This window comes from Leuciscus leuciscus (assembly GCF_965113295.1).
Source record: "Leuciscus leuciscus genome assembly, chromosome: 12".
NCBI lineage: Eukaryota > Metazoa > Chordata > Actinopteri > Cypriniformes > Leuciscidae > Leuciscus > Leuciscus leuciscus.
Genome location: NC_138736.1, coordinates 15,622,073 through 15,647,934, shown reverse-complemented (window position 1 = coordinate 15,647,934; position 25,862 = coordinate 15,622,073). Strand labels below are relative to the sequence as shown.

General features: G+C 36.7%; 1 protein-coding gene across 2 annotated transcripts; it reads left to right on the top strand.

The window, feature by feature from the left end:
- The first annotated feature begins 1,028 nt into the window (after positions 1 to 1,028).
- On the top strand, positions 1,029 to 25,862 carry smad10a (SMAD family member 10a). 2 transcript variants are annotated; one of them, XM_082185218.1, is made up of 12 exons: positions 1,029 to 1,380; positions 3,701 to 3,946; positions 8,675 to 8,849; positions 9,048 to 9,071; positions 9,702 to 9,920; positions 10,019 to 10,225; positions 10,786 to 10,881; positions 10,996 to 11,049; positions 11,582 to 11,765; positions 15,487 to 15,655; positions 20,739 to 20,877; positions 23,416 to 25,862. In XM_082185218.1, the coding sequence occupies exons 2-12, from the start codon at positions 3,710 to 3,712 to the stop codon at positions 23,625 to 23,627; spliced, it is 1,716 nt and encodes a 571-aa protein (XP_082041344.1). In that variant the 5' UTR covers positions 1,029 to 1,380; positions 3,701 to 3,709; the 3' UTR covers positions 23,628 to 25,862. The 2 variants fall into 2 exon arrangements, with proteins under 2 accessions (XP_082041344.1, XP_082041343.1); XM_082185217.1 differs by having other exon boundaries at positions 1,030 to 1,380; positions 3,706 to 3,946.

Sequence of the window (25,862 nt, the reverse complement as noted above, 5' to 3'; positions counted from 1 at the left end):
ATAATTACATGTAGATCGAGGTTACAAATCACAGACCAAGTCAATAGAAGTGTTTAGAAATACAATTTGATGGAAAAAATGAACTTCCTCAGAATCCATAGCATTGCATTATAATTGAATCAGCAGTAAAATCTTAGGTATGCACATGTCTTACGTTAATAGTGCATGCTGTGTAAGAGGATATAAGAAAGGGCAGATGAAGGTGACCTCTTGTTTTAGCTGAAAGGGAGAGGGTTAGGAAAAGATTTCAGGACAGGTGAAAGGTCAAGGGAGGGAATCTATCAAGGAGGAAGTTGGAATTACATGAGGGGCCTCCTAAAAGTGGCTTTGTTGATGAGAGATTAAACACAGATTGCTGGAAATCAAGTAAAACGAAAGAGTAAAGGCCATTTGGAGTCTGTTTATATTTGATGGTGACTGCATAGGCACACTAGACTTAAAGATAACTGCATGCTACTGTATGTTGTTCCTGAAAAATATAGCTTTTTGTGTCTAAAAGTAGTGAAAACACTGGATCATCTGACCACCATCTGAAGTGTCTTCACATGCTTAATGTTACAAATTTGTACATACATATTTATAATATTAATTTTCACAGTATAAATTTGGTCTTTATAGCCTATATGAAAATATATAACTGCCTAGGATGGGGGGCCCTCGGACCAGGATGATCTGGGTGCCCGTGGCATCGAAAAACCCCCCCAATATAAGTCTTCTTATTTTATTTCTTTGTTTTATAATCCTACAACGTTTTGTTTATTTCCAGGTTTAAATGGACGAAATCAGGGATTTTCAATGTGGTCTCAAATCATTGGGCCCCATTGCATATATTTTAGTCCTTTATTAAAGCTGACTTAAGAATATGATACAAGTTTTCTACTGCCTATTACATGCGCCACTGGGGAGGTAGTCTAAAAGTAGCCATCGCTGGCTGTTGTAAATTTCAATCATCGATGGAAACTGAGCAGGGATGAATGGGGCGGGGTGAGTTGATATGGGGCGGAGTAATCTCAGCGGCGCCACCTTAAAAAAACAGTCGCGCCGATATGTCAATCCAGACGCGACCCAGACAGACCTCGGCCCGGGGGCCCAGCCGTGAGAGCCGCGCCGTGATTGGATGAGCGCCGCCGTCCTTTTGAGACTCGGCCTCCTATTGGTTTGAGTCGGACGAGACGCTCACGCGCACAATGTCTACCCGCTTTTGTTATTGTAGCGACGAGCGCGAGGAGAGCGGCAGGATGCGCGGACGGAGACAGCGAGCCTGATAGTCCGGTATCGACTCAAATTAGATGTTGGAGGGGGAAGGGGACGCGGATTTCTACCTCTCCGTCCTTGTTCAGAAGACTGCTTTTTGCAATTCTCTAACAATACGACCGATGTGTGAGTATTTTTTTTGTACATGTAACGTTATGTGCTTATTTATTAATTTTTAAACGCACGCTGCACCATTCGAGACCTTATTGGAAACTGATCAGGACTGTCGATTTGGCGATACATTTGCCTCGTTTAAAACATATTACGTCAAAGGTGTGCCTTCTCGTGTCGTAATAATTCATCTCTGCCCTTGTCTGAGCTTTGAAATATCTCGTTACTGTCTAGCATTTGAATACTGTCTCGAGCCACTGACATATGATGTCCACCTTCTCACTGCAAGTTCACGACCAAGAGTCTGTTCCTTCAGCACTTCACCTTGATTTTATTGATCCGAATTCCGACTAGTTAGTTGGAATGCACAAACGGGTTGCATGTCATCTCAACTGTGATCATATCCAACGGGAGCTCGTGAAATGTTTAGACGGCGGACTCGATGACGTCATGTGACCAAATATGGCTTCTGCGCCGCTGCATTTGTTTGCCCGCAGAGCAGTCAACAGTTTGGCTTTAACTTTGAATGACATTTTTATGAATACTAACTGTTATTCTACAGTAAGGGGGTATGTCTTGGCTAAGGTTTTGTATAGTTTAAGCATTAGGGCTCTGTTTATCTCCTTAATAATTAGGCCTGCTATCATTGTTATTTCTCGTAATACAGATATTTTTGCATGTTAAATCTGTTGATCAGAGTCAGTATCTTATGATGGGATCATAAACCTTGGGGTTTCATTATACTATAACTGATATAAAGCAAGGACTGGATCTGAATGTCCTCTAATCAGGCCGCCATGCATGCTTTACTCAAGCACATTGTACCATATATGATGAAATAACTGAGTAATACACCCAGATACGAAGAAAGGAATAATGCATGACTGTGTCAGTCAAAACTAAGAAGCCGTTTCTCAAATATTACAGTGTATGAAATCTGTTACTTCATCTAAGAGTATTGTAGATTGTGTCCTAATGTAAAGTTGTTCCTCTGGCGCTCATGCCTCAAGGGCCACTTGCGCAGACATGGAGAGCATCACTGAGTCTGATAATAAGGGTCTCAGAAAAGCTCCCCCAGATTAGAGTTGATGATGCTCAGAGATCTGAAGTGCCAGGATCCGTCAGCGCTCCACCAGCTTTCAATTACTGCACTCCAGAAATCGTACACTTTTGCACTTGCAACATCTCATGCTAAGATCACAGGGGTTTTTAGCAGCTCCATGAAGTTCTGCTACTTATGTACAAAACACGAATTTAAATGAATCTTACTTAAGTCTCTTATGGCATATGCATAAAGTGTTTTTGGATATTAAAACGCTTTCTCCTATCCCAGTTTATTGTGCAAAGAGAATTTAAGTAAGCTATTTATTGGTTGGATGGCTCCCCGCTGTAAATGCTGTTGCTTTTTGGCTCTTTCAAACATTGCCTGCTATTTTTGGACTTGCATACTAATCTACTACTACTCATACTATTTCTGCTGTATACAGTATGTATATACTGTGCAAAGTATGCACTTTCTCTTTATGTATACATGAAGCAAATAACCTATTATGTTGTCAAACATGTGCAGTAATATGACAAAGCACACTGCATTATGGAATACTGTATCCCGTAGTCCAATACACTCGACTTGGCCTTCCATAACAAATTATCTCTTTTTTTGATCAGACTGCTAAAAGTAAAGACATTTTACATAATGTAATTTAAAATACAAAATTGGACTACAAGATTACAAGATTGAACTAAAACAAGGGAAAAAATAAGTAAAACTTGGCCACAATTTAACATAATGAAAACAAGGAAACAAATACAGTACAGTACGATTTAATTCAAACGAGGGAACACATTTGTACAAGGAGGCCATGTTTGAACTAAAATGAGGGAACAAATTGTTACAACGTGACCACTGTTTACTTAAAACGAAGGAACAAATTTGTACAAGGTCGCCACAGTTTAACCAAATGAAAAAGAAGGGGGAACAAATTCATAATTTGTGGCCATGTTCTTGGCTCTGTATAAAATAACCTAATAATCTATTTCCAAGATGAAAAAGTCACTTACATGATCATTTAACATCAATTTTATCTATTGTTTGACAGGTTTACCGTAGTGCAATTCCCACTGTTTTGAAATCTATATTCAGCAAATAGTTGGCAGTATAACATGTATACTATACGTGTATTATATATATTACAAGGGATTTATAATGGATAAGGCATTGTACCGCTAATTTCCATGAATAATTACTACAGTACTGACTGTGTGTTAGCATACTACATGCAGTGTGTAAGAGTATTGTGTATTGATGCTGCTGTTCTGTTTTCCCATCTGTCAGAGCAGCAGGATGTCCGTGAACCCTCCCAACAGTAATGACGCCTGCCTCAGTATCGTGCACAGTCTCATGTGCCACCGGCAAGGCGGCGAAAACGAAGGCTTCGCCAAGCGTGCCATCGAGAGCCTGGTCAAGAAACTGAAGGAGAAAAAGGACGAGCTGGACTCCCTCATTACCGCCATCACCACCAACGGAGTCCACCCCAGCAAGTGCGTGACCATCCAGAGGACGCTGGACGGACGCCTACAGGTGAACCGCAGTTACAGTAATTGACGTTGAACCATTAACATTTGCTTTAATGCTCTTAGAAGTGAATTACAGGAATCCCTCCAAATGTTAATGCTGAATGAACTGAATGGATGACTCATTTCTTCATTTGGCAGATTTTATTCTTGTCTGCTTTACTTGGTGTTAGATAGGTTTTTCAGACATGGACGTATAGCTGTTTGTTTAGGTTGTCATTCTGTCATCATTGTGTTTTGTTTGGACCTGACACAGTGGTAAAGGTGTTTTTAGAGTTTCATGGGACCTGTTCAGACATCATGTGTATTTGTCACAAGGCAAAAAAACAGCAATAGACTAATACATTTCCCAAGCTGATTATTTGGTATATAACCAAATAACCTTGCCCCCTTCCCTGCTTGTTTCCGCTTGTGTCCGTTCCAAGTGCTGTCAATGAATAATGCACACTTTTTGTTTTAGAAAAAAAAATGTGAGTAATTATAACATAATAATAAATAAACATCCCATATACACCCAAATGGTTTCAACCTTTCAAGAAGTACAATATGTCATGGAAATCAACATTTCGGTCAAGCTTCCTTTGTTTAATTAATTCTTAACAGTTTTCTAACAATCTATGGCAAATTGTTTCTCATTTGAGTAAATATTAAAATTCTAATTTGGCATCAAATTGTATAACACTACCATTCAAAAGTTTGGGGTCGACAAGGCTGCATTTATTTGATGAAAAATACAGTGAAAACATTAATATTGTGAAATATAATTTCCTTTTCTATTTGAATAGAATTTCGTGGCAAAGCTGAATTTTCATTATCATACCTCCAGTCTTCAGAGTCACATGATCCTTCAGAAATCATTCTAATATGCTGATTTGCTGCTCAAGAGCCTTTTATAAAAAATTTTTTTTATCAATGTTGTAAACAGTAATTCTGCTTAATATTTTTGTGGAAACCAAGATACATTTCTTTCAGGATTATTTAATGAATAGAAAGTCCAAAAAAACTGTGTTTATTTGAAATAGAAATCTTTACTGTCACTTTTGATCAATTTAATGCATCTAAGTATTAATTTCTTTCAAAAGCATCTAACTAACCCTGAATTTTTGAATGGTAGTGTATGTTGGTATTATATTGGTCATCAGCAGCACACAGAACTTGAACAGAAATGCGAGAAAGTTTGTAGATTCTGTCTAAGATTCATCGTCGGTCCTGCTCTCTAGATATCGTTTTTTGGCATCGGCCGTTTAAAAAACCCATATCGGTCAACCACTGTATAAACTCTTCCCTCTGCCTAGAAAAATGTTCAACATTGTTCACACAATTGTGTTCACCCTAATCTATTTGTGAATCCTGCCATAAATAAAGCTAGACAATGTAAATAATCAAAGCATTGTCCATTGAATAAACTTGTGATTGGGTGTTGCTTTGGGGCCCAACGCTAATCAAATCCACACCACCCACATGTGAACATACGGCTTTCATATGGGAGACTGATGCGGTCGAAGCTTCAACAATTGTAATAGCTTCCTGCCTGTAGCGTCAGTGTCCATGGATACTAGATGATTGACAGCAGCTACAAAGAGAGACATTCATCACAAGGCCTTTTTACTGTAAACCTCAACAACCTCAAAGTTAAAGTGGTGGTTTATATGGAGTAAGGACGATGTCTGCGCAGTTTCCCCACCCTTTCGTATGGGCAGATTTAGAGGGAGGGGTGGAGGAGAGGTTGTGAAGGTTGTTTTGTCTAAAACACAGGAAAGGGGCCGGGTTAACTTAAGGCCGTCTATTTTTTCCTCTGTGTAGAAGGGCTGCTGGTTGATAGTATGCTCTATTCTTTACACACAAGATGTGATGATAATCTAGGCAGCACAAGTGAAGAAACTGTGAATGTGCAGTAATGGAGAACCTGATGCAATAAAACCGAACTACTGAGCGAGACGTAATGTGTTACCTTTTTTGACCTTGCCAGAGACAGTGGGCCTCATTTATAAACTGTCCTACATGCGTGTGATGCAGAGAACGAACGTGCGCACACAAAAAATGTGCGTACGCCTCTCTTCCAGATGTGAAATCTATAAATCGCAAATGATCTTGAAATTGTGCGCAGCTGAATGGTTTCAGATCTCCGCCTTGTAAACACCGCCTAATTGATGTCATTAACATATAAAAGAGGACCAGTCAAAGTCAAAATCCTTTACTTGAGAATGGCAAATACCTGCAGTACTCCGACTCTTTGGCGCAAGGAAAAGTGCGTACGTCTGCTTAGACCCTGGCGTGTGGCGCTAAGCACTATTTCATGTCTAAGACTGTTTTTATAAATATGAACGTTTGCATGGATTTTAGCGTAAACACACTCTAAGATCAAATGTGTGCATCCGCACGTTTTATATATAAGGCCCAGTGAGCGCAAAAAGAGAGACATTCATTTACAAATAGCTGTACTATGTACTCATAACATGCTAAACCACATGCAAAGTCCTTGATTATAATTTTAGTGTGTTTGATATTACATTTAAAGGAAATATAATATATTTTAAATGTACTAAATTGAAACTTAATATTTAAAAAAATGTGTGATTACAAATATATTTAAATCCATGACATAAGTTTCATTAGAAATGACATTAAAATAAATTTTAGTTTACCATAAATGCTTGTCAGTACATTCGGCGGTACACTTTAACCATGTTTCAAAGACAATAGAAGTAATTATGCAATTGCATATAAAGATGTACTTAAGTCCTACTTAAGTGGGTCAAAAACACTTTAAAGTTCAGTTAAACGCATTCAACATAGATTTATGTATTTATTAGGACTGTAATACATTTTCTTGCAATTAAGTGTCTTAAAAACATTACATTCAGTTCACACTTAAGTATATTCTTTTAAACTTCATCATTTCCGTAATAAGTACTGTTTTTATTTTAAAAGTATGCTAAAGTCAACTTTTTTGCAAGGGGCTGTTGGCCCAATAAAATACATAAGTCATGTTTTACTCTGATTTGACCACATTAAGGTCTCTTTCTCATATGTTCCTATTGTTTGACATTGATATTTATCAAGATATTTTATACCATTAATGGGGAATGAGTGGAATGCATTCCACATGTTTGTTCCACAAAGAATGAATGTAACCATACCTTTTATTAACTTAGATTTTCCGCCCGATACATAGCTATCAATGTTGTTTTATCACCCAGTCCTACGTTAAGGGGATTTTAGGCACTCTGTAAAGCGTTATGCCTAACAACATCCTATAACCGCAGTAAAATCACTAATATAAGAATGTGTTCACCAATGTTTGTCAGATGTGTTTCAATAAGTAGGTTTTCTAAACACAAATTATAGTAATTAATAACTTCAATGTTTTTCTGAAGTTCTGTTGTGTAAAGGAGGTCCACTTGGACCTCAGCAGCTCTCTTGTCCCCTCTGGGGTTTGAACCCTGGCCCTTTTGGTTACCAGCCCCACCACATTTCTGTCTTTGTTTCAGGCCGTCTTCAGTCCTAAATGGCACTGACAGCTGGATTTATCCCTCTCCTCAGCTCTAGTATCATGCTGCTAGCGCATAACTGTAGTGTCATGCCTTTAGTGTTAATCTACGACGGATTATCATATCACACACACGTCCTCCCTGCTGTTCTACTACACTAAACAAGCACAGGCAGCTGTGAGACGGACTCAGAACTCAACACATGACCTTACGCTCACTGTGTTTTCAGGATCATGTGATGCTCTTTTGTCATACTACTGCATACCTGTCAAATAGCTGCTATGGTAAAGTGTTTTGGTCATGTTGCTGTGTCCTTAGCAGAAAAATGACTGGCAGTGGTTTCACAATAGGTCATGTGATCCAATGTTCAGTACCTGATCTCGGTTTCAGTCTCTAGTCTCTGGCCATTCAATAGACATAAGGGCCAAAAATAAAATTTAAAACAATGCTTATGCTAAGGAGTACGAGGAATCCGTTGTTAGCCAAAACTGCGTTATATAAATTGCAGCTGTAATTTCAAAATCACATGTATTTCACACAGTTTGAATATGCTACTGAACCAAATATGCACTGAGACATGCTGTGTGTATTCAATACTTGAGGTTAAAAATACATAAATCTGACATTAAAATTAAATGCGCTGAACCTGAGTTGTTATTGTTAACTAGAACTAAAAAATAAACAAAAATGAGAAATGTTAACTGAAATAAATACATTTAAGTTAAATGACTAAATTACTACAACTGAAATAAAAGTGAATTAAAGCTATAGAGAAAAATATACTAATTACTAATAACAAAATTTTCTGACCTGAAAATACAGAAATAAAATAAATACTATAATAGTATTTAAAAATACTAAAATAATTCTGTACTGATCAGAATTTAGTAATTCTTATTATTACTAGTGTTGCTAAATCATTTTTTAATAATTATGAAATGTATCAAAATAATCAAATTAAACAAAATCATGAACCGATTTCAGATATCATTATATATCGCTGCATCATTTAATCAATAGTTTAGAAAATGAACTGAATTGAATTGTGTCAGTGTCAGTCAATTATATTATAATAATGATTGGAACATTTTAAAGTTTAACATTTTCTCATGACTGGTTAATATCTATGTTGTTAATTGTGCAGTATAAGAGATTGTGCTGTTTTCCTTTAGTATTATTACACTATGTTGTACTCCTCATGAACATTTCTTTTACTCTTCTCTTCTTCTTTTTTCTTTCTGCAGGTTGCCGGGCGTAAAGGTTTCCCTCATGTAATCTACGCACGGTTGTGGCGCTGGCCTGACCTTCACAAGAATGAGCTCAAGCATGTGAAATTCTGCCAGTACGCATTTGACCTCAAATACGATAATGTCTGTGTCAACCCTTACCATTATGAGAGAGTGGTGTCACCAGGCATCGGTGAGTCTGCTATCCTTTTATTCATCACCATGAACAAAGACATTACTGAGCTATGTGCAGCACATTCTGTGTCTCGAAACTACAGTGTTATGCTTTTTCTTTTTTTTTAATCAGTGCAGAAAAACATTGTTTGGTCAATTTGCAATATGATTTTCTCTTTTGTTTTCTCTCTTTATTTATTTTTTTGCTCTTCTCAAGTTGGTCTCAGTCTTCAAAACACGGGTAAGTTACACACATTCTGCTGATATTTGTCACTTTTTTATTTGAAATAGTTTTTTTTGTAACAATATAAACGTCTTTTAAGTGTTATTTGATAGATATTAGATATTTACATTGTTACAAAAAATACTGTTTAAAATAATTTCTTGTACTTTTGAACTTTCTATTTATCAAAGAATCCACCAAATCAAGATATTAAAATAATTTCTGGAGGATGTGACACTGTTGAAAATTCAGTTTTGCTATCACAGGAATAAATAATATTTTCAAATATAATAAAATTGAAAATAAGAATAATATTTCACAATATTTTTACTGTATTTTTGATCAAATAAATGCAGTTTGGTGAGCATAAGAGGCTTCTTTTCAAAAACATTAAAACATCTCACTGACCCCTTTTTTTAACAGTAAACATATATGATTTAATTTAGATTTTAATTTAGATTTTAAAATCATTGGGATCTTAATAAAAACGACAACATTACGCTTAAATAAACAGTGAAAAATTGCTTACTATTCCGCACAGGTTCAAAAAAGATTGACTGATTTGATTAAGCCCCAAATGAATCAGTGAATTGTTAAATGAACCGATTCAGTAAAAAGAGCATAATTTGTCCTCTGGCTGGTGTCTAGGTCCCACTGGCAGACTGATAAAGGAAGAGTACAGCCACGACTGCATTCAGATGGACGTTCCCCCGTGCCTGCCTCCCCAGCAGGACCACCAGGGGGTGATGAAACTCCCCCCTCCGGACCACTACGGTCAGCCACTGCCTCCTCTACAGCTGCCTTCAGAACCCACCCGCGCACCCCCACCGGTCACCCTTTACTCTAATATGCCCCTCTCCCCCACCGGTAAGTGCTGACCTTTGGCCATAGAGGACTCTGGGAGGTTAAATTGTGCAGTTGTAATAGTGTCGTTGTGTCATCTTCCAAACTCTCATGTCTTTCAGCTTCAGGCTCTATGATGCCGATGCAGGGAGGTCATGGTGAAGGCTTACTACAGATTGCATCTCCTCAGGGTCAAGTCATGACCCCTACACCTCCCCCCTCTACCCCCACACATGGACCCCCACAGACCCCTGTCCCACCCCAGCCTCCACCAAACCAGAATGGCTACAACGGCTCCAAACACTCCCAGACACAAAGCTCCTTTCACAGTAAATTACACTTCTCATAACCAGTCACAATGTCAAATAATAAATCTTGTTTATTTTAATGTGAGTTTTTGATCACTGTTATTTATATACTATTATAGTATTAATCATATATTAAATCAGCTTTTTCTTATTTATTTTTATTTTTTTCATTTTAATTGTAATTTAAGTTTTAGTAGTTATGAGCTTTTGTCATGTGTATTAGTTTTTTTATATTTCTATTTAATTGTAATTTATTTTGTTATTAAATTTACCTATTGTTTATATTTTATATAAAATATTTATTTCAGCTTTATTTTAATCAATGACATTTTTTTATAGTTTTATTATTATTAACAACTTGACAAAATTTCTGTTTTTGTAGTCCTGCCCAGTGCCCACAGTGAAATATCATTGGTCCAAATCCCACAAAGCTGTATATTAACCTTCATTCAATATATTCTAATTGGCTGTGGTTTTGGAATGTTGCTTGGTATTTTCTTTTTCGGTGTAGACAGATAAAATACTTGTCGCATTTTCACTGCTTCATATACAAAACATTTTTAATCTCTATATTGCTGCAGCAACCTGGACAGGCAGCAGCACAGCCTCCTACACTCCTGTAGGACCCCAGCAAAATGGGCGCGGCCACCAACCTCCTCTCCACCACCCACACTACTGTACGTTTGCCTTAAACATTACTACGAACACTTCACTTAAATATGCATGTATGCAAATATACCATTATTTTATATATAACTAATTTAATCCATTATAATATCTTCCTCTATCAGGGTCTCAACATCACAGTACAGCATCTTTCCCTCCTCCAGTCTCCAACCATCCAGGTTTCTACTTTATATAATCTCAAAGTTTTGCTTGAAAGAAATTAATACATCGATTCAGCAAGGATGCATTAAATTGATCAAAAGTAACAGTAAAGACATTTATATTTTACAAAAGATTTCTGTTTCAAATAAAAGCTATTCATCTGAGAATCCTGAAAATGAACCACAGTTTCCACAGAAATATTAAGCAGCACATTAATAATAAGAAATATTTATTGAGCAGCAAATCTGCATATAAGAATGAGTTCTGAAGGATCATGTGACACTTAGCTGAAAATTCAGCTTTGCATCACAGGAATAAATTACATTTTAAAATATATTACAATAGAAAACAGTTCTTTTAAATTGTAATATTTCACAATTTTACTGTTTTACTGTATTTTGATCAAATAAATGCAGCTTTGGTTAGCATAAGTGACTTTTTTCAAAAGCATTAAAACATCTCTCTGACCCCAAACTTTTGAACGGTTTGTACACTTTAATTTCTATTTATGCTCTCAGACTTACAGTTCAATATGTGATGCATCAACAGGTCCTGAGTTTTGGTGCTCCATCTCGTACTTTGAGATGGACGTGCAGGTTGGAGAGATGTTTAAAGTGCTGTCCAGCTGTCCGGTGGTGACGATTGACGGGTATGTGGACCCCTCAGGAGGTGACCGCTTCTGCCTGGGTCAGCTTAGTAATGTGCACCGCACAGACGCCAGTGAGCGGGCCAGGTATGTGTGCCGCAATCCAACAACTGTTCCAGTGAAAAAATATCTTAGTGTGGTTGTCAGAGCTGGGTGATATACTGAATATTTATGATTTGTGCAGTATTATTTTGTTGCAGATATAAAACCTGCATTGTGAATATTACAATTTTAATGTGCTTTTTATTTAGCTATAAAGTTTTCTAAAGACCAGTGCCAGTAGATTAGTTCCATATTTCTTCTTTTATCACAACTTTAGAGTGTGAAAGTGCTAAAAATTGAGTTTTAATGGCATTAAAATAAAGAAGGTAATTACTGGTGTTAGTATATACAGACAGTTGTCGGCTATTAAAGGACAAGTTCGGTATTTTACACTTAAAGCCCTGTTTTCAGATCGTTTCTGATGAAATACAATGGTTAAGATTGAACTTTGGACAAATGCTGCTGTCCCGAGAATTTTAGGTTTTTGTGGTAGCACCCCCCCACCTCCACAATGGTTGCATAGGTGCACTGGAATAATCCTTCCTAAAACGCATTAAACTTGCGTTTACAAAGACATGAAACTCACAGAGTGGTCAGGGGTGTTCACTGATATGCTCACACAAAAATCGCTGCAAAAGATGCTTTCCAACAGGTTTTATCGTAGTTTTTGTCCAACTCCATTGATTTGTATAGGACGTGCTGTGAGACCGCAGCACCTTTACGGTATTACCAGAGAATGTCTAATATGGCGAGAAGTTTCACTCTCACTACACTTCCGGCTTCTGAACTGGTTGCAGTTCCACTCTGATTCCATATGAGGGCGCTCACAGGACGAGTGCAGAATGAATGGAGGTCAATGGCGGTATACCCCTCAAAATCCACTTTTCTCAGGATATAATTTTTTGTCTAGTAATTTGAATGTTGTATTCGAAAGGAGATGCAAAGAAATTACACATTGCTGGGTGTTAGATTTTTTAGAGTCACTTATTTGATTTAAAAAAGTCTTTCAAAATTTCAATGACGTCAGAATGCTGACGTCATTAGCAGAATGCTAGCGTGTTATGGGCAACAACAACTCAACCTGTAAGAAATCAAAACGACATAAGTACTCGTTCATTCAACTTTCGACCTAAAACCCATGTTGAACTTGCAAAATCTACAATCACATCTGAGATTTCTCAACGGCAATCGGGTGAAAGAGACAAATTTAGCCGTCTAGCCCCATTGACTCCCATTCATTTTGCACTCATGGCGAGCGCCCCCAGTGGAACTCTGGTGGTACTACAACCAAAATTCGGTACAATAGGGCTTAATAGGGAGTGGACAGGCTCTCCGTAGACGGGCTCTGGTATTACTCCGCCGCTTCTTCTTCTGTGTATTCAATGAAATGCCAGTGGTTTGCTTGCAATTGGAAAAGGTGCATTATCACCACCAACTGGGCTGGAGAGTCTATTATTCAAGCTCTCAACGGAAGAATGTACGGGTGTGAGGCGTTTGGAAAAATAGGTCCACAGTTTTACAACGAATGGTAAAACACCTGTTTGAAAGCATCTTTTGCAGTGATTTTTGTGTGAGCATATCAGTGAACACCCCTGACCACTCGGTGAGTTTCACGTCTTTGTAAACGAACGATTTTTCCAGTGCACCTATGCAACCGTTGTATAGGTGGGGGGTGCTAACACAAAAACCTAAAATTCTCGGGACAGCAGCATTTGTCCAAATTTCAATCTTAACCATTGTATTTCATCAGAAACTATCTGAAAACAGGGCTTTAAGTGTAAAATACCGAACTTGTCCTTTAAAGAAAGACATTTTTGGACGAGAAGGAGACACGCGCTGCATCCGAAATGGCATGCTGTTTGAGTAGGTACTAGAGGGCTGCATTGGGATTGGGATCTTAGTGGAGACGGGGCTCATTTGCATATTCATGGCTCGGCGTATACTAAATGAAGCAAGGGTGTAGTTACTAGCTATTAAATCTATTTTAAGCCATGAATAAATAATGTTCAAAGGAAAAAACCTTTTAAATATGCCAATTTGGTGATCAAAGGTGAGTTTTAAGGGATACAATTATTGACTACAGGGGGACTTTAAATATATATTTAGGCTCCACTAGATTGGATGTTTTGTTTTAATAAAAAGCTGGCTGAATGTGTTTGTCATTTGTGGTGCTACCGTGCTAGCATTACTTTATCTTGTGGTCAGTGTAATTAAACGCAATTTCTGTTATTTGAATGTTTAGCATAGCCCTAATGTTGGTGTAATTTTTTTCACAATTTCTACAAGCTGTAACAGAATGTTTGAGGGTGCGGGCGGGAGTGGAACGCACACGTTGCGGGAGTGGGCGGTAATGGTCAGAAATTCAGCGGGAGCGGGATTAAGAAAACAGTCCCGTGCAGGGCTCTAGTAGGTACTACATTTGAATTTGAATTTACTTCGCGACCATTAAGAAACTATGTTCTATATAGTATGAATGTGGGTACTGGTATGAATGAAATCCGGATGTACTACATCCGCTATGTTACTGTCATGTGACCTACCAGTGTCAGTTGCATCACTTCACTGCCATTCATCAATCCCCTCCAGTGACCTCACGGGATAGTAAAGTGTCCATTAAATGCACACTTCAGAATCTCGCCAGAAGTAGTAGATCATCCGGGGACTTTTTGTTTACTGTTTTCGAATACTATTCATTCTGATACTTTATACTCTGTCGGCGTACTGTTTTTCACATACTATGAGTATGTAGTAGCGAAGTATTCGATTTCGGGCACAGCAACAATTAATAAAAAAAAATTGCATTTGTGTTTTTTAGTACTTAAAGTTAGTTGTCAGGCCATTTTTCTAAACATTTCCAATTTTTTCATTTAAGTAAATTTTTTTCATGTAATATTTACATTTAATTTGATTTCAGCTTTTTCAATACATTTTTTTTTTTTTTTTTTTTGTTTATTTTTTACTTCATGACAAAACTGTTTGAATTAAGTTATTGTTTACTAAAACTATTAAACATAATTTTAGTTAATTGAAATAAAGTTGAATTAAAATTAAATATAAATATTAGATGAAAAGGTTAAAAAAATTCGAAATGTTGAAATAATAACTGAAATAAATAAGTTCTCAAATTTCTAAAAACTAATAAAAATGACAAAAGCACATATAAAAATATTAAAACTTAAAAAGCTTAAATCATCTTTTAAATAAAAGTTTAACCATGATATGAACCTTAATTAGAAAATGATGTGCATGTAAACATGATATTGTCTATGGTGGTTAATCTACTTGGCAGCAATGGCCAAGGTTGAAATTTTGGTTCTTCTGTGGGAAAGGTATGTTTTTTTTGTTGTTTTTTTGTAAATATTGCCATAAAACTCTTAATATCGTCAAAAGGCTGACAAATATTAAGCTATACTGTCCAGACCAAATGGCTATATATAGATATATGTGTGTGAGTCTTTGTTTTGTGTATAGATGAATTTCACAGGTTTGATGTTTACCTTAACACGCTCTTGCAAAATCTGCCTACTGTGCCAGAATGACACTGTGATGAACAATAATAAACAAACAGATTATTCAAGGACAACAATCTGGAAATAACTGGTTTTAACAACCTGACAATATAGAATGCAAGCATGTCAACAAAGGCGCATCTGGTTTTGGTTATGACACTCGGTGGCATGTGTTCAATTGTGTTATGTAACTATTTGATGTTTGATTTGATGTTACAGTCATTGATTCTGCAGCTGTCGTCTCATCCTGTCTGCAGGTTGCACATAGGTAAAGGCGTGCAGCTAGAGTGTCGTGGAGAAGGCGACGTATGGATGCGCTGCATGAGCGATCACGCCGTCTTTGTGCAGAGTTACTACCTGGACAGAGAAGCAGGCCGAGCGCCAGGAGATGCGGTGCACAAAATCTACCCAGGGGCCTACATAAAGGTAAAAGCTTCGAACCCACAAATACTGCGGACGTCACAAATGAAAAGCTTAAAGGGGGGTTATCATCATATTTTATAAATTATTTACGGGTGGAAATAGTGCAACGTTATGATTAAAATGGATTTTTTTGTAGAAAACTAGATTGTGGGCGGTTAGTAATTTATTAGATTTATTTTTAGCTCTAAAAAATAAAATTTGTTTTACAATTAAAAAAGCGTGTTTATTTTATTGTACATGTAGCTATATTTTAATTAAAAAAACAATAATTCAATATAATAAATAAATCACTTTTCAAATGTAACTACACCCCCCCACTATATTTTATATATATATATATATATATATATTAGGGCTGGGGGAATTAACGCGTTAATCTTTGCGATTAATTTGAAATGTTTAACGCGTTAAAAAAAAATAACGCAATTGACGCAGCACTTTTTTTTTTTGCCTCGTTTTAATGATTTCCTGTTGCGTCTGCTATTAAAGGGATAGTTCACTTTGAAATAAATTTTTGGTATGTTTTAGCTTACCTCAAAGGCATCCAAGATGTAGGTGTCTTTTTTTCCGGAGTAGTTTCAATTTTGATATTTTTAGGTCAAACCGTTCTTGTCTGTCAGTCATAGGGCTGGGCGATAAAACGATAACGATATGTATCGCGATAGACACGTAATCAATATCAATAAAAAATGCGTTCGATAAAACGTTCGATAATTATTTATTTATTTTTTTCGTTGGAAGAAACCAGCAAAGCAAGTTTGATTGCATGAACAAAGGCACTCACTCTCTAGTAACTAGATAAAACAGAAAAAGTCAGCTCGCCTGACTTAAAGTCTGACCGTAGTCAGACCAATGTCGTCTGCAGATTATGCAAGACCGTCGTCAGTTTTTCTGTTATTCGCGTGCTTATGCGCTGTTCTAGCTAGTTTCTCAGCGCATACATGTGAAGCTCACATGCACTAAAAGCCTGTCTACCAGCGCCTGAATACTAAGTTATCTTTCGAGTCTTATTTTGCTAATACTGTTATACACACAAGGTTTACATAAACTAGTCGGATATGTCTAAAGTGAAAGCAAACTTGAGAAAATTGAGAGAAAATCTGCTTGTCAAATGCGTGTATAATAGACGCGTCGCGCGCAGCTCTTAAAGAGACAGTAGTAATAGTAAACACGCTGCCGCTTGTCCTTAAAGGGATAGTTCACCCAAAAATAAAAATTATCTCATTATTTACGCACTCTAATGTTGTTCCAAACCTGTATTAATTGCCTTCTAATATTTTCTAATATTAATATTTTGAAGAATGTGGGTATCCAAACAGTAGCTGGTCCCCATTGACTTCCATAGGAGGAAAAATATACTATGGAAGTCACTGGGGTACATCAACTGTTTGGTTACCCACATTCTTCCAAATAACTTTTATTTTCAACAGAAGAAAGAAACTTATTCGAGTTTAAAACAACGTGAGAGAGTAAATTATGAAAATTAGAATTTTTAGGAGAACTATCCCTTTAATGTTTATAAAACAACAAAATGTAAAGAGAAAATCACTCACTGCTCTTGACTAATAACTTTATTAATAGCTTTAATAAGTATCAATGTATAATTTATAGAAAATAGAAAGAAATAGATTTATATAATTTATAGAAAGAAATCGTAATATTATATTTTTGCCATATCGCCCACCCCTTTATAAAGCATTTCTTACGTATTCTTTAATTTTGCACCTTAATGTTAAGAGATAATTGTTAAGTGTTCATTGTGATTTTAGACTTTTGAGTTTTCCATGGTCGTGTTGACATTTCTGCCTTTTTAACTGATGGGATTATAATCAGAGGTAGGTTAAATTTAAAATAAAAAATCTTTAAATGTAATATATTTGTCTCCTGGACTGGTCCTTATTTTAAATATGTTATAAAAAAATTCAATAATTATCGATATCGACCGATATGAAACACTTATATCGTGATACAGTTTTCAGCCATATCGCCCAGCCCTAGTCAGTCATATAATGCAGGTCTATGGTCACTGTCTCAAAACAGCATGCACAAAGTCCAAATTAAACAATTCCCCATCGTCCAAATTAAACAATTCCCCATCGTAAGTACACATTGATGGCTTAAGACACGAAACGAGCGGTTTGTGTGAGAAAACGAACAGTATTTATATAGTTTTTGTCCTCTTGTAAACACACACACCCAAATGATCAGAGGACGCGGGTGCTTCGGTCTGCGCAAGCGCCGGAAAGCGTCAGAGGGCGCGGGCGCTTCGATCTGCGCAAGCGCCGGAAATGATCTCTCGTGAATCCACACTGTCTATTACTATTATTATTATTATTAGGCTAGTAGTAGTAGTAGTATCATTGACTGCACCCTTATGAGTAGTACACATAGTTTCACATTGGTTTGACTAGCAGCTGCTTAGTATAGGCTACACATATCTTCTCTTCTTATAACATATCTTATAACTCTCTCATGTAAAACAATTCTTACCAAATATATGGTGCAGAAATACATTTTATTGCTCATTTCATGTAATGCCAGCTTTACAAATACAAAGGACACATACAAAGACGTTGTTCACATACCTCCGTTGGATGAGAAAACACCATAGGCACAGCTGATGATGTCAGTACTATGCGATCCTCTCCTTGGTTTATAAAATCATCAGGGGAAAAATGATCGCTGCAGACCCTCCTCAACTTTAGTACGTTTATGGGTGTGTTGATATCCAGCCGAAGAGCGATCAACCATAACTTCAAGAGGGAAGGATTATAAATTGGGAATTCGTGAAAACTCACCACTCCCGGATGAGTTTGCGCGAGCATACGAAATTGTTTTCTTTTACGTCGGTTTAAACATCCTGGATAAGCGCAAATTAGAACCATTTCGATTAGCCGTCTTACCTACAATCTCTGTTCTGTGTAAACAATGAGTGACGTACACGCGCGAGAGATTATTTCCGGCGCTTGCGCAGATCGAAGCGCCCGCGCCCTCTGACCTTTTCCGGCGCTTTCCGGCGCTTGCGCAGACCGAAGCACCCGCGTCCTCTGATCATTTGGGTGTGTGTGTTTACAAGAGGACAAAAACTATATAAATACTGTTCGTTTTCTCACACAAACCGCTCGTTTCGTGTCTTAAGCCATCAATGTGTACTTACGATGGGGAATTGTTTAATTTGGACGATGGGGAATTGTTTAATTTGGACTTTGTGCATGCTGTTTTGAGACAGTGACCATAGACCTGCATTATATGACTGACAGACAAGAACGGTTTGACCTAAAAATATCAAAATTGAAACTACTCCGGAAAAAAAGACACCTACATCTTGGATGCCTTTGAGGTAAGCTAAAACATACCAAAAATTAATTTCAAAGTGAACTATCCCTTTAAAAAGGCCGAAATATGCCGTCCCGCCCCTCCATGTTCGGCGGTCAGGTTTCATTCTCGGGCAGCTTTCATGAGCGGGTCTTTTCCGCTCGGTATGTGCGTCGCGCTCTGTGCTCCGCGCGCACGCGCGCGTGAGTGTGTGTGTGTGTGTGTGTGTGTGTGTGTGTCGGTCGGTCGGCGCGCTCTGTGCTCCGCGCGCGCGCGTGCGTGTGTGTGTGTGTGTGTGTGTGTGTGTGTGTGTGTCGGCTCGCTCTGTCGTTAATGGCCCAGCAGCGGCGAGCTCTCCGTTCCGTGTGTGTGTGTGTGTGTGTGTGTGTGTGTGTGTCGGCGGCTCTGTCGTTAACGGCCCAAAGGCTTCAATCATGTACTAAGCACTGGAAAAGTAAAGTCCACTCAAGTAACGTGAAATTTCTCTGTTGACTTCTGTTTGCTGAGCTGGTATAGCCATGCTGGGCAACAATGGTAAAATGACCTGCTCTGATCACATGCTCTGGTAATAATAGCTTTGTAGGACTATATTTTGTTTTAATAATTAATAAAATAATAATAATAATAATAATCTGTTAAATTGATTATGTTGATTGATTATTGAAAAAGAATAATATATTGATATATTGATATATTGATGTTTAATATTTTAATATAGGGCTATTTTCTGTTCCCTTTTTTTCCTGTGTTGTTTAATTAGGTGATTCTAAGTTTAAATATTGATGATTACAAGCTTGGGGGAAGCGCAATTAATTGCAATTAATTACAGAAATTGTGCAATTAATTAGTTAATTTTTTTTAATCGATTCCCAGCCCTAATATATATATATATATATATATATATATATACATATATATATATATATATATGTATGTATATGTGTGTAATATATATATGTATATGTATATGTATATGTATGTGTATGTGTATGTGTGTGTATATGTGTGTGGGTGTATAACTACATTTTACATATTTACTACATCATCATCATCATCAAATATATATATATATATATATATATATATTTATATAATTATCTATTTTGCTTATTTAATTTTTTTATTTGATTAAAAAAAACAAGCAAGTTGTTTAAATATATTTGTCAATTTGAAAAGTTTATTTTATTGTTACACTTAACTACATTTTATATACAAAAAACTGTATTTCAAAAAATGAAATAAGCAACTTGTCTAAATATATCTATGCTAGTTTGAAAAGCGATTAATTTACATTTTTGAATTATGTTTTTTGTAGTTAAAATGTAGTAACAAGAAAATAAACAAGCATATAATTAAAAATGTAAATAAATCACTTTTCAAATTGATAAATAGATAAATTTAAACAAAGTTGCTTTAATTTTTTAAATGCCTCTTTTGTGCTGCAGTGTTTAATATTTTCATTGTATATAATTTGATTAAAATTACATGACATTATTATTATTATTAAATTAAAGATCAAGGAAAAGTCCTCATAATATGACCCCTTTAATGCCTGACTCAACGGGCAGTAAATACCTTTGTACACTTGAGAGCTCTGTGTGTATTTTTGCTTCCTGTCACATTAGATTTGCTTGATCCAGAGCTTCACTTTTTTCAAGCCTGTCTAAATGACTTCTCATCAGCCATTGTTTTAGGACACGGCAGCGAGGTCTGTGTGCCTCAATGCTGTGCTGAAAGCAGAACGAGTTATTGTGTTGTTTTGTTCCTGCAGGTCTTTGACCTCAGGCAGTGCCACAGGCAGATGCAGCAACAGGCGGCCACGGCTCAGGCGGCAGCAGCAGCGCAGGCCGCAGCGGTAGCAGGGAATATTCCAGGACCAGGAAGTGTTGGTGGAATCGCGCCTGCAGTCAGTGAGTGTCTGCCTCATTCACTACAAACCCATGAGGTCAAAATGATGATGTCTGTTAGCTTTGAGGTCATCAGGTAAGGGATAATGTACATCCAGCTGGTTTTTAATCGCAAAATAAACCCTGACAGGGTGATCAGGTCCCTGCAGTTTATTTCGCAGTAACGACTGACTGGATGTACATTATCCCTCTTATTACACAGACACTTGCCACATAAGTTTGATTTGAGTTGAAATATTTTATTAGCACATTAAACGAAAAGCTTCTGCTCGGAAAAACAGTTCCTAGCTGCAGCTTTGAACCTAGAGGAACAAACAAGTTAAAACAAGATGAACATTTGAGGGATACAGTCCTATTACTTAGTACACAGCTTTTCACTACATAAATAATGACTGGGTCATGAAATATTGATTTGAGAAGAAATCGTACCTCTTTATTATATTATAATACCGTAGTAGGCCTTATATCGGAGGCCTACCATTAATACTGAAGTCCTATTATTTTACAGTTAGTACAGTCAATTACTGATACACAAGATTCACCAGCTGCATTTGAATGAAATGAGAGGGAGAGTGTAATACGAGAGGCATGAAAGAATCAAATAACTGGATGACTGTCATCACACAGCGATGCTTTTGTATTGACCACGGCAGAGATTGTCTCTTATCTTATTTTTTAATGCGGAACTAAGCTAATTTCTGTGAATGTGCGATACTTCAGATTCATTAGCCGCTATAGGGAAATAACGAGAAGAATAACAGAGTGCAGTAAATCGTAAAACTGTTTGCGCTACAAAACAGCATGTTTATAATTAAACCACTACATTAAAATGATAGGGTAAGAAATACCAGTTTGCAATATCAAGCAGCATAACAATCTTTTTTGTACATCTAAAAATAACTGGAAGCGGATGATACCGGAAGCCAGACACATTAAGTTTACAAATGGCCGCTCCGGCTCTTACCTAAAAAATAAGGTGGATAGGGAGATGAGACGGTCTGTATCTCTTACCATTGGAGAAAGCGTAACAGCTAACTTGGATCATGTGAGGCACCTCAGCCTATTGTGTAATGGCAGTGATGTCAGTGAGTCAGTTACAGTTTACGTTAATCAGTTTCTGGTGGGTTATTAGCGTGTTGGTCTTGTGAATAAATGTTCTATATTTGGTGTTATATGGCTAGTAAACATACAGTAGGATTGCATTGTTTGTGGAATGTGCTTTACTGCGGGGAAAAAAATCTCTCGTGAATATCTCTTATTAGCTGCAAAGTAGTCACTGCAGGGCGCATAAAACTACATTTAAGAGTACACTAAACTCTAACTTAATTGTAATTTAATACATATTTAATTCATTCAAATTATATGTATTTTTACCTTCATTCATTAAAAAGCATATTAGACACAGCAGTCATAAATCATTGCAATTGTTGTAATAGTTATAAAAGTCATTACAATTCAAGTCTTATCATAACTGATAAAACCTGAAAGCCAAAGAAAGAAAGCATTAGTATTTTTAACTTTCTTTAAACAATATATCACTCAATATTACTATTAAATGCTATGGTAATGCCGTAAATGAGTCTTACCTGTAGCGACATTCCCTTCTCTGGCTTCTCTTATAAAATAACCTTTTTATCATAGTAAAATCTACATATTGCTCCCAACAAAAGTATTGTTTGGCGTAAAACATGTTGAAGACTAGCGGACAGGCAGTCGATTCATTAAATGATAAGCTATTTCCTCACAAAAGCGTTTCATTCAGTGTAGTGAAGCTTTTTCTCCATTGACATCCATAAAAAAACGGCGTACTGCAACAGTGTTAGCATTAGCCGTTAAGCTTTTTTGGATAAAGGTTTGCAGGCTTGCCTTCTAGTGGCTTTGGACCACGGCCATTTTCAGGGAATAACTGACCTCAGAATGTTGTGACGGACCAGCTAGAATCTAGCATTTCAGAGAGCAGTAGTAAACTAAGCCAAGCCTCCAAGGTTAGCAAAAAAAAAAAAAAAAAAAACATAACGCAGCAATACATGGGAAAGCAGCCTGTTTTTTTTTTTTTAAAGGGTGTCAATGGAGGAGAGGCTTCTGTATATACTGCTTTTGTGAGGAAATAGCTCATCACTTAATGAATCGACTGCCTGTCTGCTAATCTTTAACATGTTGGTCATTAAACATTTGTTTTGGATTGATCTATTTTAAGAGTTTACTATGAAAAAATTGCTGTTTTATAAGAGAAGAAATTCAATGAGGTCAAAGCTGTAATGTGATTGGTTATCAAGTCACAAGTGATCCAAGTTGGCCATTACGCTTTCTCCAACGGTAGAGCCGCAGACCATCGTATCTCCCAATATTAAGACCATCTCTGTAATAAATGCATGCATCTATCTTACTGTTTCAACAGGAAATAAGTCAACATAGGATAGAAAACCGCTTTTAATGGGGGTATTATTAGATAACCTAATTCCTTAATAGATAAAGTTTTTGTAGAATCAGTGCAAATTCAGAAACTGAGTGGTTGGTGAATTTACAAATGTTTATTTTCAGGCCTCTCAGCAGCAGCAGGGATTGGTGTGGATGACCTCAGGAGGCTGTGCATCCTGCGCCTGAGCTTCGTGAAGGGCTGGGGGCCTGATTACCCCCGGCAGAGCATCAAGCACACCCCCTGCTGGGTGGAGGTGCATTTGCACCGGGCACTGCAGCTGCTGGATGAGGTGCTGCACACTATGCCACTGGCAGACCCTGGACCAGCTAACTGAGAGGGAACAATACACAGAAAACACATTTACAACACAGATACTGGACTCACTACAGTAAGCGTGCAAGCCACATTACGTGCTACAGTGTGGTTTGCTCTTTTATCAGTCATTAGAATCCCAATGAAAACAACACAGAAATTCACTACTCTAAAATTCATGTTTTTGAAAGATATTTCAGTGCATTTTATTGTTCTATAGTGAAATGTTGCATTTCTTTTCAGGTAAATCTCACAAAAACATGTCTAGGTCATATTTCATTCAAATTTAAAAAATATACATTTTCCTTAAAGGGTTAATTTTTTTTATTTCTGTCATTAATTACTCACCCTTATGTCGTTCCAAACCCCTAAGAACTTTGTTAATTTTTGGAACACAAATTAAGATATTTTTTATGAAATCCGAGAGCTTTCTGAACCAGCCATAGGCAGCAATGTCATTGCAACTTTTAAGGCCCAGAAAGGTAATAAAGACATCGTTAAAATAGTCCATGTGACTACAGTGGCTCAACCTTAATGTTATGAAGCGATGAGAATACTTAATGTGTGCAAAAAAACAAACAAAAACTACTTTATTCAACTATTTCTTCTCATCTGCGTCAGTTTTCCATGCTGTTTATGTTATAAATACAGTGCAGCGCTTCCAGGTTCTACGTCAGAACGCCGCTCAGTATTTTAGACGAATGTCTTACGGGTTTAGAACGACATGAGGGTGAGTAATTAATGACAGAACTTTTCATTTTTGGGTGAACTAACCCTATACAGAGAATGAAGTCTGTTTTCATGATTTTTATTATTATTGTGACATTATTTTTAATGAATTAAGCATTTCCCCCAAAATGTACATTATTGAAATGTTTCCAGATGTTTTATTTTTGAGTTTATGCAATAATGATTCTGATGAGAGTACTGCATATTTTTTCTTAAAAAAAACTGTTATGCAGTGATTCTGTTTTATTAAAATCATCATAAATGAAAGGCTGTCCAACATATACTACAATGATGTACAAATACTTAATTTAAATATATACAAATATATATAGATTTTGATCTATATATCAAATATCTGAAGTCCTCCTCAGTATTTTGTTATAAACTTTTGTGGAATAAACATATGGCAGGACTTTTACTTTCTGACCCCTGGACTTTACACATCTGAAAATAAGTTACTTTCACTTTATACAAAAAATTCTTTTTCTATTACTTTCTCTTGACTTTATGGTGAAATATGATCTGACCATGTTTGTGAGATTTGTGAGATTTATCCATTCAAATTAGATGTATATACCTTAGCGCTACAGGTCTACTAATGAATGCAAGTTTACACAGGGTTGATTAAGTTCAGGGAAATAGCTTTATTGTTCATATGCCTTTCTAGCTTTGCACATCATGCAGTTATACTAAGAATATTAGAGCCTAATAGTTTTGCAATACTGGTATAAAATGCTTACAATCTGTCCTTGCAAGAAATTCATTTATGGGTCAGTGTCTGAACATAAAACAAAGCACGAAAAACTGCCGTTTTTGCAATGGCCTTGGTTCCGGAAGTATTTTTCCATTCACTTACTCCGTAAAGAGTTCTGATCCTTGAACCAAACCAAATAGCTACAAGATGGAACATTACAAAAAAACTAATGGATTGTGAATTTAAATCATCTTGCATACTATATATTTGAAGTTTGTTCTAAAATATTTGTTCAAATATTCAAAAATGAGAGTGCAGCAAGATTGACTCGAATCTTTGTGAAGAAAATGAATGGTATTTTTACTTGAGGAACATTGTGTTGTGCTCTATTAGACTCTGGTATCACACAAACACACACATACACACAACACGACACAAGTGAGGAAGAGACTGTTCAACCTCCAACCAAGTTTATTGCATAAAAACTCAGAATATCTTGAGATCCACGGGTTTGGTAGCACTAAATGCCTCAGAGCAAATGTATATCGCTATGTTGGCGCTGGTCACTTCAGGAACCGTGCGAAAGGACCAGCTGATGTAGATGCAAACCTGCCTCTGGGAAACAAACTGTACCAGACAGATAACAGGACAAACTGTCAAAACAAAACGCTCCTCATCTCTGTGCTTGTGCTGTGTTCCTCTACATGTGGACCTCAACTCAGCTATTACGCGGCTTACTATCCAGGCATCTTATTAGTTAGACTTGCAATAGCCTTCCAGCTCCTTTATTTTCATACCAAAAAAAAAAAAAAAACAAGAAAAAAAAAAAAACAA

Excerpts from the sequence above, each read along its gene's own strand:
- smad10a (XM_082185218.1), top strand. The coding sequence starts at position 3,710 with ATGTCCGTGAACCCTCCCAACAGTAATGACGCCTGCCTCAGTATCGTG. Across the intron at positions 8,850-9,047 it reads AGTGGTGTCACCAGGCATCG|TTGGTCTCAGTCTTCAAAAC; the intron begins GTGAGTCTGCTA and ends GCTCTTCTCAAG. Across the intron at positions 20,878-23,415 it reads TGGAATCGCGCCTGCAGTCA|GCCTCTCAGCAGCAGCAGGG; the intron begins GTGAGTGTCTGC and ends GTTTATTTTCAG.